We start from the raw sequence: 13,109 nt of genomic DNA, 5'->3' as shown, positions 1-13,109 counted from the left end.
AAGTGTTTGGTCTAACCTTAGCTTGAGGGATTAGAAGTCGTGTCTTATTTGCTACATATTAGTTATGGAGTACGACGTATAGGCAAGGTGACGAGTATCTATACGTCGGTGTCAAGCATGCTTGTGAGTCTTGTATTGTAATTGTTACGACTCCGTTGTGGTTTATTTCACTTCACATGTTATTATCATTATTGTTCCCTTGTCGGGATGTTATTGTCATATTATTGTTCCCTTGCCGGGATGTTTGTTTTGATATTATTGTTCCCTTGTCGGGATGTTGTTGAAATATTATTGTTTCCTTACCGAGATGTTGTTATATTGCACTTGTTCCCTTGTCGGGATTATTTTGTGATTGTTGTTGATTTGTAACTAGGATCGGGTGGCACGCCGCCACAAAAATATATGAAATGGTAGCGGGTTGCACGCCGCCACAAAGATATATGAAATGGGAGCGGGTTGCACGCCTGCAACAAGATATATGAAATGGGAACGGGTTGTACGCCTACAACGAGATATATGAAATGGGAGCGAGTTGCACGCCTGCAACTAGATATATGAAATGGGAGTGGGTTGCACGCCTGCAACGAGATATATGAAATGGGATCGGGTTGCATGCCTGCAACAAGATATGAAATGAAAGTGAATTCTGCATTTGTTTTCCTTATCCTTGTTAGTAATTGGATTTTGGTTTCTTTATATTCCTCTTGATATTCTGTTGTTATCCGTTATTCCCCGAAGCATGTTTTCCCCCCTCCCATCTTTAACTGTAATTATCTGCTTTTATATTTCCCCTATATATGATTTAACTGCACAGGTTTATTTGGTAGTCTGGTCCTAGCCTCGTTACTACTTCGCCGAGGTTAGGCTAGACACTTACCAGCACACGGGGTCGGTTGTGCTGATACTACACTCTGCACTGTGTGTAGATACTGATACCGAAGCGCTTGGACCGCAGTGAGGGTGTTGTCTTCAGTCCACACAGGCGACCCGAGGTAGTCCTGTAGACGTCCGTGGGCCTTGGCGTCACCTCCTATCTTTCCTTTATCCTGTTTCCATTACTTATTTCAGAAACAGTGTATCTTTTATCTTTCAAACTTTGTATGTAGTATTCTTAGACCGTCTGTAAAACTGTGACACCAGTTCTGGGTAGTCGATGTTCAAGCAGTTGTATTGGATACATATTCAGATAGTTCATTGCTTTTCTTTCGCTTATTGTAAATTTCGCTGTCTACACATTATTGCTTTAAAATTGTTAAAGAATATAAAAGGGGTAAAAAGGTAATTGATTCAAACAGTCGGCTTGCCTAGCTCACATTAGTAGGCGCCATCACGACTCCCGAGGATGGAAAATACGGGTCGTGACAATGAGCTTTGATTTTTTAATTTTAATTAAATATATTTCATTAAGCATGATAAAAAACGTGGACTTGAAATTTGTCCACGGTACTGTTACTGACAAATTTGATAATGCTATTTATATATCTTAAAATTTAATATTAAGAAAAAATTAAATGTACGAGTATATTACATAAGTAGGAGGATTTATAATGTCAATGGCATAATAGACTTTTCAGGTGAAAAGTTTATAAAATCTGCTCAAAGTAATTATTGTGATAACTAGAGCTTAGTAAAATGATTTTTGTGTAACAAAAGAAAGAAAAATGATTTTTGGGTAATGAACACAAATTTGCATGACTTTTACGTAACAAAAAAAAGTGACTTTTGGGTAATGAACACAAAATTGAATGGCCACCCGTGAAATTTACTCATCCTTCGCCGTTCACTTTTGTTCGTTCTTTATTCTTTTTGATCTCCTCATTTCATTAATTATATAGATTTAAAATAAACATTAGTATATATGCATGATTGGACTTCAAAATTTAGCCGCAGTGTGAGAAATTTGGAAATTCCATTACAGCAATATTTTGTTTACACATAATTCCAATTAAAAAGATGATTATCATTTATCACCATCATTATCGTTCCAGCAGAGATTCTTGTATTGGTACACGAGTTCTTGTAAGCGGTTGGTTACTCGTTTGATAGTGGCATTAGTTTATCATAAAAATTGTTATGTGTTGGCATCTTACACGTTATTGCTCTATTAGTTTCTCACAGTATTGTATTTCTTCTCAAAACTGTACAACTTTTTTTAATAATTAAAAAAAGAAAAAGAATAAGACATGCAAGGGGTTAGACCAGAACGTACCCCTGTAAATGTCAAGCTTGGAAGAAAGAGGAATCACCTCCCATTCCCTATACTATAAAAATAGTGATACGGTGAAATTAACATGGATAATGAGTAATCTAAGACTAATTCATTAATGATAAAAACTCATGACTAGGTACACAAGTGCTAAAGTTTATAGATCAAGGACACCAGAAAACCCTAGCTGAGAGGGAGAAGAGAGACGAAGAGGAAGAAATGAATGAAACAGTGAAAGGCTTTCATTCTCTATGTTTTGATCTTTATATTGGCCTATATATACAATTAGCTTAGTACTAATGTAACTTCCTAACTAACCAGTCATTCACATTATTAACCTCTAACAAACTAACTAATCCGGACATGTATAGATAAACTAAACTACCCTTCATGCTTAAGTCACTCCTTTTTCTTCAACACTCCCCCTCAAGTTAGGTGGTATGAAAACATAAGAATACCTAGCTTGGACATCAAGTATTCATGTTGTACTCTGGTTCGTGGCAATATACTCTGTCTTTAGAACATCTGCAAGTTGTTCCTTCGTGGCAATATACTCTGTCTTCACCAGCCTATTTTGTATCTTCTCCCTTATGAAATGACAATCTATCTCAAATGTGTTTGGTACGTTCATGAAATACTAGATTTGCAGTTATTTGAATTGTTGTCTTGTTGTCTGTGTAAATGTTCACAGGAAGATGAACTGACACTCTAATATCTTTGAACAATCCAAATATCCAAACTAACTCTGCCACAGTTGATGCAATGCTTCTGTATTCTGATTCTGTAGAATTCCTAGAGATAGTGCTCTGCTTCTTAGACTTCCAGGACACTAATGAATCACCATATATAATGAAGAAGCCAATTACTGAATTTCTAGCGAGAGGATAAGCTGTCCAGTCAGCATCACAATAGGGTGTGATGATGTTCTTCTTCTTAGTAGATAAAAGTATGCCTTGTCCATGCTGATTTTTCACATATCTGACTACTCTTTGTGCAACTTCCATATGAGATCTATTGGATTTCTGCATAAACTGACTTAGTGTCTTAACATTAAAGGCTATGTCTGGTCTTGTGCAGGTAGAGTAGTTTTCCTAGTTGTCTTTGATACTTGCTAGGATCTGGTAACAATTCATCATTTGTTGTGTTGTGAATACCAGTATGCTCATCATACTCCTTAGTAGTTAGCTTAATATTGGCTTCAATAGGTGTGACAACTGATTTTGCAGCTCCCAGCCCAAGTTCAGAGATTAGTTCCAGAGTGTACTTCCTTTGGTGCATTAGAATGCTTTGTTGTGACCTGGCAAACTCAATGCCAAGGAAGTATTTTAGTTCACCTAGGTCTTTCATCTTAAAAGTTTGCTGCAGTTTAGCCTTGACCTCTTTTATTAGTATCAGATCAGGACTAGTAAGGAGCATGCCATCCACATACACCAGGATTATTATAGTGTGTTTGCATGTCCCTTTTATGAATAATGAGTGGTCATGATGACTCTACATGAACCCAAACTTCAATAGTGCTTCAGAAAATTTGGCATTCCACTATCTTGGTGCCTGTTTAAGTCCATACAAGAATTTCAAAAATCTGCTTGCTGGTCTGCTCCCCCTGGCTCTGAATCCTTGAGGCAGAGTCATATAAATCTTATCATATATATCTCCCTGCAGAAAGGCATTGTACACATCCATTTTATGGATGTGCCAATGTTCAGAAGCAGCAATAACTAGAATTGTTCTAATAGTAACCATTTTTACTAGTGGATTGAAAGTTTTCTAGTAGTCAACACCCTCTTGTTGGCTATACCCCTTGGCCACAAGCCTAGCTTTGAACCTCTCCACCTCTCCTATGGCTTTGTACTTTACTTTGTAGATTCACTTACAGCCAATGGGTACCTTGTTATCAGGCAAAGGAACCACATCCCAATTATTGTTTGATTCTAAAGTAGCAATTTCAGCTTATATTGCATCTACCCACCTGGGATCCTTGACTGCTTCTTCAAATGTAGTAGGTTCTACTATTGAAGAGAAGATAGATAGATAGCATTGATATTTGGGAGAAACACCATCATAGGAGCAATAGAATAAGGAACAAATTTGTGACTTGGACATGTCACACAGTCCTTAAACCAAATAGGAGCCTGCTTGGTCCTCAGAGATCTTCTTAGGACAATGGTGTTTTGATCAGCAGAAGGCCAAGGAAGTTGACACTCCTTTAGAGGCACTGGAGGGCTGCTCTGAATCCTCTTGTTACCCTCAGGACTGAGGCTAATAGAAGTAGAAGGAGAAAGGGCCCACCTTGAGCTCTGAGACTCATGTGAAGCTGAGATGTAATCTGCATCATAAATAAGAGAATCGGATGACAAAAATACAAGTGGAGGTTAGGATTGAGATTCCTTAAAAGGAAAGATATCCTCCCTGAAGGAGACATCCCTATTGATAAAGAAGCAATTAGTAGCAAAGTCCAGCAGCACATAGCCCTTTTGAGTGTCAGAAAAGCCCATAAGAACAATAGGTTTAGCTCTGGGAAGAAGGTTATTTGTTTCTTGAACTTACTTGGCATAACACAAGCATCCAAGAACTCTCAGATGCTCTAGAGTAGGTTCTTGTCCATATAGCAGCTCAAAGGGAGACAAGCCATTGAGAACAGAAGTTGGTATTCTGTTGATGATATAAACAGCTGCAATAACACAGTGACCCCAATATTTTATAGGAATATGTGCTTGAAACCTCAAGGTTCTAGTTACCTCCTGAATATGCCTGTATTTCTTCTCAGCAACTCCATTTTGTTGAGGGGTATATGCACAAGTCTTCTGGTGAATAATACCACACTTCTGAAATAGTGCATGATAGATAGAATTTACGAACTCAAATCCATTATCAGACCTAACTACTTTCAGAGTTTTCTTGAATTGAGTTTGAACAAAGGCAACAAACTGAGTAAGGACCACATACACATCAATCTTTAGTTTTAAGAGAATAATCAAGTCATTCTGATAAAGTCATCAACAACTATTAGAAAGTATCTATTACCATCAAGTGTTGCGTATTTGTAGGACCCCCAAATATCCACATGAATTAGATCAAAGGCAGCAATTTTTTTAACACAGTTAGTAGGAAAGAGTAATATGGTATGCGTAGCACATGGACATACAGTGCATTTATTTATGGTATCAGTAATATTTGCTAGTTTGGCAGGAAACAACTTCTTAAGGACTATACTAGACACATGTCCTAATCTTTTATGCCATAAACTAACATCAGTGGTAGATTTACTATTGTGTGACTTTATTCCAACAGTAGCTAATGAGATTGCAGTGAACTTCTTGGAACCATGATTCTGCAGGAAATACAGTCCATCTCTCTCCCTACCAATATCCCTCACCCTGCCACTGAAGAGATCCTGAAATACACAGAAATCAGGATAAAAAAAGCAAAACATCTTAGGTCGCTTGTCACATTGGAGACTAACAACAAGTTGAATTTGAACTGAGGCACATAGAAAACTTCTTTAATGACATTGTTGTCTGAAATATGACTATCTCCAATGTGATTTACTTGAGTGACATTTCTATTAGGCAATAGAACTTTTCTGGGATTAGTGAGTGCAGTTAGGGAGGTATTGGTTAATAGATTGATATCTGACACCATATGGTTTGTGGCTCCTATATCAATGATTCATTCTTGTAGACTAGAAGATGCCAAAAGAGCAATGGTAGTACCTGCTGCATTTGCCTGAGAAGTAGATGATGAGGTGCCATTGTGATTGTTGTTCAAAATCTGCTTGATTTGCTCAGATTGTTCTTTGGTAAATGGAAAACCACCTCCTTGAGTTGATAGCTTTGCATTTGCAGCACCTTGAACCTGTGAAGCAGCAGAGCTAGCATGAACCTGAGAACCAGAATTCCCTTGTACCTGGTAGTTTTCAGCAACATGGCCCATTGCATTATAATGGCCACAGATTACAGGCAATGACTGCATTGGCATGTGCTGAGAGGCACTATCAACATATAAAGGCATGGAGTAACCAGGTTTTATAATTACATTACGTGCACTAGCTCCCCCTTTCTTCTTGAACTTATAATCAGAGGGATATGCTAATTTTATAATAATTCTCCTTATTATGACCTTTCATTTTGCGAAACTCACACTGAACATTATAGTTCTTTCTAAACTTTGGACTAGAGTTGGACTTAACACTATAGAGTGTTGTAGGATCATAGGTATTTGCATTCACAGTAGGAGGAGGACCTAACACACCAGCTGAGGCAACTATAGCCCATTGGCTCTTATCACTCATGAGCATTGCATATGCTTGATTTACTGTTGGTAAGGGCTTCATCATAAGAATTTGACTACGAGCTTGTGAGTAAGAGTCATTTAGGCCCATTAGAAACTGATATACTTTTTGTTTTCGTAGATGCACAATAAACCCCTTTATTTTGGCACAATCACATACAGGAGTAGGTATTACAGACTCGGATTCATCCCAGAGATCTTTAAGTTTTGAATAATAGACAGAGATAAATGAGGTACCTTGACACAAAGTGGTTGTTTCCTTGTGTAAATTGTAGCAACAAGTATCGTTTACATTATCAAATCTCTCATGTAGATCCAACCACACTGTTTGTGCACTGGTGGCATAAGCTATACCACTAATTAGTGAAGAAGCAACTGAGTTCATCAACCACGACAGTACGATAGCATTACACCCTTCCCACTGGTACCAATACTTCTCACGGAATCTCTCCTTTGGCCACCCGCCATCAACAATTCCAGGTTATTGCAGCCAAGTAGAGCAATTCGCATAGATCGATATCGTAAGGAGTAGTTATAAGTTCCAGCCAACTGAAATGAAATCAAGGAGATGCCGCTTTATCACCAGGAGCAAGGTACAGAGGATGAGTAACCGCTACTGTAACGCCTTCCTCAAATTCATCATCCGATGAAGCATGCGATGCGTTCTCAGTAGTGATAATTGCGTTTTCATGATCTACATCACCAATCGCCATTGTTGAGTTGTTCGAAGCTTTTAATCAGAGAAATTGAGATCATAATTGACTCAAATTTAGAGAATAACAACTGAAATTAGAGCAGAGAAGAGGATTAGGATCAATTTTGAGCGTCAATTCAGAGCTCAAGGTTCTGATACCATGCTAAAGTTTATAGATCAAGGACATCAGAAAACCCTAGCTGAGAGGGAGTTGAGACGGAAAAAAGAGAAGAAGAGGAAGAAATGAATGAAACAGTGAAAGACTTTCATTCTCTGTGTTTTGGTCTTTACATTGGCCTATATATACAATTAGCTTAGTATTAATGTAACTTCCTAACTAACTAATCACTCACATAATTAACCTCTAACAGACTAACTAATCCGGACATGTATAAATAGACTAAACTATCCTTCATGCTTAAATCACTCATCTTTCCTCAACAACAAGGTGTTTAGAAAACAATAAAAAGATCGAAAATAGATGCTGGAATATCCACTTCAGGTTGAGTTGGTTACTAATCTATAAGAGATGTTGTTAAACAATTTCTTCGTAGTTCATTAAAATCGGTATCAACACTCTACTTCTATGCACTCCAAACAAACAAGCCCATCATGCAAATGCATGAAGGACCTTTAACTGTATGTAATGTTTTAGGTGCCAATAATTTGTATTTTATTCCTATGCTCTTCAATTAGTGGCAGTCAGTACATATATCTTCAATATTTTTTTAAAAAGCCGCCTTGTGGTGACTTGAATTTGGTATTGGCCCCTACCTTTGTATATTAAGATCCAAAAAGTGAATACATAAAGAAGAGGGACGTAAACCAAACCTCCTCAAAAATTATAAGTGAGTTGGACATGCCCAACTTAATATAATTTTGATGCAAGTGCATGTCGTTGTATGTACATATATCTTCAACTTAAGTGCTAGGTTGTACTCTTTAAGGCAAAATATTCTATTGAAATAAACAGTGTACTCTTAAGGCAAAATTGTACAATGACAGCGTTATAGAAGAAGATATTGTTGGGGGTACTTAAGACAGGAAACAAGGTGATAGAATGATAAAACGACAGTGGCATCAACCTTTTGAGTTGATTTTGCTATAGCAGTAGATGATCACTTTGAAGGTACAAAGCACAAATGAGTAGCAATCAAAAGGCTAAAAAACGATGGAAAATATGATGATTTGATTGGGTTTTTTCCTTTGGTCAAAGAAAAAGGTCTTACTGAAGTAAGGGGGATAAATTGGCATGATTGTGGGAACCCACACAGTGGAAGAAACGGTGGAAATCCATCATTATGAGTAAGAAAATTGCCATCATTTGCACGTGTCCCCTTGGCCCAGCTTCAAACATTTTACATAAGAGGAAAATAAATACATTTCTTCAATACTAATAACGTTTGTAGACGTATATTTATCGGCAATATGCTCATGGAGTACTCCGGTATATAAACTAGGGTAACAAAAGTAAGAGCAATGCCGTCCGTTTTCATTTCGTGAAAATCCTTGACTTTAAATAAAATGAAAGTTCATTTCTGGCCTTTTTGGCAGTAGCTAATCTAAATTGGTAATTCATTGGGCAGGAGTCGTCATATCATGCCCAAGCAATGGAGTCATCTACATTCGCTCGTAGTGAATGTTTGTTGAACTTGTTTATCATACGGCTGATATAAGTACTATATCACTTGTTTAATTGTTAAATTTACAAGAGATTATTAGTCCAAGCTAGTAGATTAGCTCAACTTTAACTGTGAATTTTATGTCACTATTTCATAGTTTTCCTAAAATCACAAGGGATTGTTAAGTGGTGATTGTTAGCCTCAGGCGTTATATTTTCACCATTAGGCTAATCTGAATTTCCCCTAAGTTGAATTAAAATTAAAGTTATAATAAACTTTCACATATGATTGAAGATCCTGCAGATTTATTATTGGCCACGGGCAAACATGACAAGGGAAAATGGCTTCTTTCACCGGGCATATATATATATAAAAGCATGAATACAATGTCGGTTTTACAAAAATAACCTTATAATATTAAGCGTAATAACTCATAATAAAAGGACATAAAAGGAATTCTAGATATTAGCTTTATAATCCTATTAGTTTTAGGACATAATACTACACGTTAGAAATCTTACATGACTATCTTTAGGAAACCTATTAGTGTAATTACTTTCGGGATGTCTAATTCATATTAAATTGAACAAGTAAATATCTTTAGTCATGTAATCCTATTTATTTTTAGGATATACTTCTTAAAAAATTTTATAACTAATTTAATTTGAAAATGTATTATAATGTCCTATTACTAATTTAATTTGAGAATGTATTATATAGTCCAAATTCATTTAGAAAAAGGAGAGCCTATATTATTATAAAAGCATAAATGCAATATTAATATACCAAAATAGCTTTAAAATATTAAGCGGAAGAACTCATAGGGAAAGGGCATAATTGTAATAATCTATTTTTTGGACTACAATACCTTCTATGCTAATTTTTAATATTTAAAATTATAAATTAATAATATTTTATCTATTAAATTCCTATTAAAAATATGTAGCAAGGATGATAAAATTAACTTCATAAGAATCCTCCGTATTGACAATACATTACCACTCTAAAATGTCCAATATCAAGAAAAAAATAAAATTAATATTAAATGGACTGCATAAAGAGTTGAAATTGTAAAAAATACCCCCGCGTTAATATATTTCTATTTTATATTTAAATTATTTTTCCACTCAAATAATATTTTTTTATCAATTTTTCGTGTAATATTGGAAAATACCCAATTATTAAATAACAACTAATAAAATATTTAAGAATATATATGTGTAAGAAAGAGAAAAAAATAGTTAGTAAGAATTAATACCACTATGATTCTACAACATAACGATCTAAAAGTGAAATGTCATATCAATTTTTTACTCTTTGAAAATAAATTTTATGGTGGATAAAATCATAACTAAGATTAAAAATTGAAAACAAGAGATGACTAATGAACCACCATAAAATAAATTATTTTTTTATGTTAAAATCAAATAATTAAATCTTTTAATTAATTATTTAGCAAGAGAGTCCAATCAGTAATATTTAAATACGTCTTATGAGTAAAATTCTTATTCAAGTTAAAATCAAATCTTAGCGTACATAAATTTATTCCATAAAAAGAGCGTTAGAACACAAAGTAAAAAGGATAGTATATTATAAAGAATCAAAATGCTATACAAATGTATGAGGAAGCACAATTAAAGCTAAATCCTAATCAAGGACAATCTTTCATGACTATATAAAGAGTCAACTCTGGTATAACGGGATTATTCTTTGTAGATGCCTCCCGCAGAATCGAAATAATGTGACGACCTGGCCAGTCGTCTCATGAGTTACTGCCCCGTTTTCTCCATTTTGGCTTCTTTATGCTTCGTTATCCGTATTTTATGTGATCGGGTCGATCGGTTTGAGTTTGGAGAGGATTTGGTAAGAAATGAGACACTTAGTCTCTTTTAAAAAAGTTTGAGTTGGAAAAGTCAAACGGATGTTGACTTAAGTGATAGAGGGCTCAGATGTGAGTTGCGATGGTTCGGTTAGCTTCGGGAGGTGATTTGTGACTTAGGAGCATGATCAGAATGGATTTTGGAGGTTCGTAGTAGATTTAGGCTTGAATTGACCAAAATGATATTTTGGCGATTTTCGGTTGATAGGCGAGATTTTGATATAAGGATCGGAATGGAATTCTGAGTGTTGTAGCTTCGTTGTGTCAGTTGTGATCTGTGTGTAAAATTTCAGGTCATTCGGACGTGGTTTGGTTGGATTTTTTATCAAAAGTGTGTTTCGGAAAATTTTAGAAACTTAGGCTTGAATTCGATGAGTTTTGGGTAATTTGATGTTGTTTGAGGTGTTTTGATGATTGGAACAAGTTTGAATAAGGTATTGGGTCATGTTTGTGCTTTTGGTTGAGGTCCCGGGGTCCTCCGAGTGATTTCGGATGGTTAACAGGAAGAATCGGGACTTAAGAGATTTTAGAAAATTGTTGCTTCTGGTGTTTTCGCACCTGCGGCTTGGGGGCCGCAAGTGCGGTGCCGCACATACGAGGGAGAAGGCCGCAGATGTGAGATTTGGGCTGAGGGTCAGGAATCGCAGAAGCGGAGTTTGGGCCGCATCTGCGGAATCGCAGATGCGGAAGGGCGATTGCAGGAGCGGATTTGGGCTGGTTAAGTGAGTTCCGCAGAAGCGGACTTGTGATCGCAAATGCAGTACCGCAGAAGCGGTGGAGAGGTCGCAGATACAAAAACCCTTGGGCAGAATGTATATATATTCTTTCTTTGCAATTTTTGAAGGGTTTAATAATTTTTGAACTCGAAATTGGGAGCTTTAGGCGATTTTGAAGAGAGAAATCAAAGAGACTTCGTTGAGGTAAGGAGACTTCGTTGGGAGCTTCGTTGATTTGCACATCGTAGTGCTATACTGAGGTTAGACACGTGCTTGATGATGAGCGTGGGGTTGCATACTATTGGGGATTGTGACTTGGTCCATCCCGATTGATGATTTTACCGCGTACTTGATTGTAAACTGTGTGTTGTCATCATTCTTTGGGTTGAATGTCATATTTGGGCTTAGTGCTAACTATTTGAACCCTTCGAGCCTATTTATTGATATTTCCTCATTGTTTTGACTTGTTACTTGAACTCAGTCATGATATTTTCCCACTGTTTTTACTATTCAGCCATTCTTTCTTAGTTTTCAAGACTTAAATGATATTTTAAAATGATGTTTGGGCTGAAAATACTGTTTTACTATTGCCCGAGGGGCTTGTGATGATTTTTGGACTGAGCAAGGCCGGGGGCCTATATTGTGAGGAACATTGATATTGATATGAGGCCGAGGTCCTGAGATACATGTATTCGCCACGAGGTGGCTTGATTGATATGAGGCTGAGGGCCTAGATTTGATGCCACGAGATGGCTTGATATTGTGTTTGGGCCGTAAGGGGTTCCTCTGGAGTCTGCACACCCCCAGTGAGCGCGGGTACCCATTGTGATGTGAGATTGATCCCGAGGGGTGGAAATTGTTGATACTGTGCCTGAGGGGGGAACTTCTATGTGTTTACTCTATCTTAACTGTCTGTCAATTACCTGTTTATTTGTTGTAGAAGTACTTTATTTTGCTCTTCATTGGTTTACTGCTTACAAATTACCTATTTAATTGCTTCGTTATAGAATACCTTGTGTATACATATTTTCTTACTTTAAGTCATTATTTATCTTTATTACTCACTGGGTCGGAGGACTCACATTACTCCCTGCACCTTGCATGCAGATCCAGGTGCCCCAGAGGCCGAGTGAGAGCTTTTCAGTCGTTCAGCATTTGCTGGGGATTTCGAGGTAGCTGCATGGCGTCCGCAGCCCTGATTTCTCCCTCCTATCTTATTACTTTTCTGCATTTCTAGCCTATCTATGTAGGAGGTTGTTCAGACTTATATTAGAGGCTCTAGACTTGTGACACCAGATCAGTGTGGGCTGTGTAGTTTTTATGTCTTGTTGACTTCCGCATATCTAACTTGCTGATTTACACACTTATTATGATAACTAGTAATTAAACTTTGTTAGCAAATGATTTATTAAGAACGAAAATGGGTTGTGGTTTGATAGTTGGTCCGGCTTGCCTAGTAATGTGATAGGCGTCATCACGACCGATATTTGGGGTCGTGACAAGTTGGTATCGGAGCCTAGGTTACATAGGTCTCGCGAGTCATGAGCCGATTTAGTAGAGTCTCGCGGATCGGTACGGAGACGTCTGTATTTATCCTCGAGAGGCTGTAGAACCTTTAGGAAAAACTTTATATTCTTGAAATTCTTATCGTGCGAACTTGTTGATCCAAGTACTGAACTTCCGTTATTCTATTCTCTCACAG

General features: G+C 36.9%; 1 protein-coding gene across 1 annotated transcript; it reads right to left on the bottom strand.

The window, feature by feature from the left end:
* Positions 1-1,157: 1,157 nt before the first annotated feature.
* Positions 1,158-3,622, bottom strand: LOC138890409 (uncharacterized mitochondrial protein AtMg00810-like). The gene is made up of 4 exons (XM_070173792.1): positions 3,315-3,622; positions 2,845-3,217; positions 2,210-2,261; positions 1,158-1,228 (listed from the first exon to the last, which is right to left on the bottom strand). Exons 1-4 carry the CDS (start codon positions 3,620-3,622, stop codon positions 1,158-1,160), a joined length of 804 nt encoding a protein of 267 aa, XP_070029893.1.
* Positions 3,623-13,109: the final 9,487 nt, after the last annotated feature.

Source organism: Nicotiana sylvestris, chromosome 4 (genome assembly GCF_000393655.2).
Source record: "Nicotiana sylvestris chromosome 4, ASM39365v2, whole genome shotgun sequence".
NCBI classification, from domain to species: domain Eukaryota; kingdom Viridiplantae; phylum Streptophyta; class Magnoliopsida; order Solanales; family Solanaceae; genus Nicotiana; species Nicotiana sylvestris.
The sequence above is the reverse complement of the archived record's forward strand: the minus strand, read 5'-3'. Positions and strand labels throughout refer to the sequence as shown.

Bases quoted from the DNA above. Each gene is read 5' to 3' on its own strand.
- LOC138890409 (XM_070173792.1), bottom strand. From the start codon at position 3,622: ATGCTCCTTACTAGTCCTGATCTGATACTAATAAAAGAGGTCAAGGCT. The intron at 2,262-2,844 runs GTATTTCATGAA...CTATTTTTATAG, and splicing joins TTCAAATAACTGCAAATCTA to TATAGGGAATGGGAGGTGAT. The intron at 1,229-2,209 runs GTACGTTCTGGT...AATAATGTGTAG, and splicing joins CAAGCTTGACATTTACAGGG to ACAGCGAAATTTACAATAAG.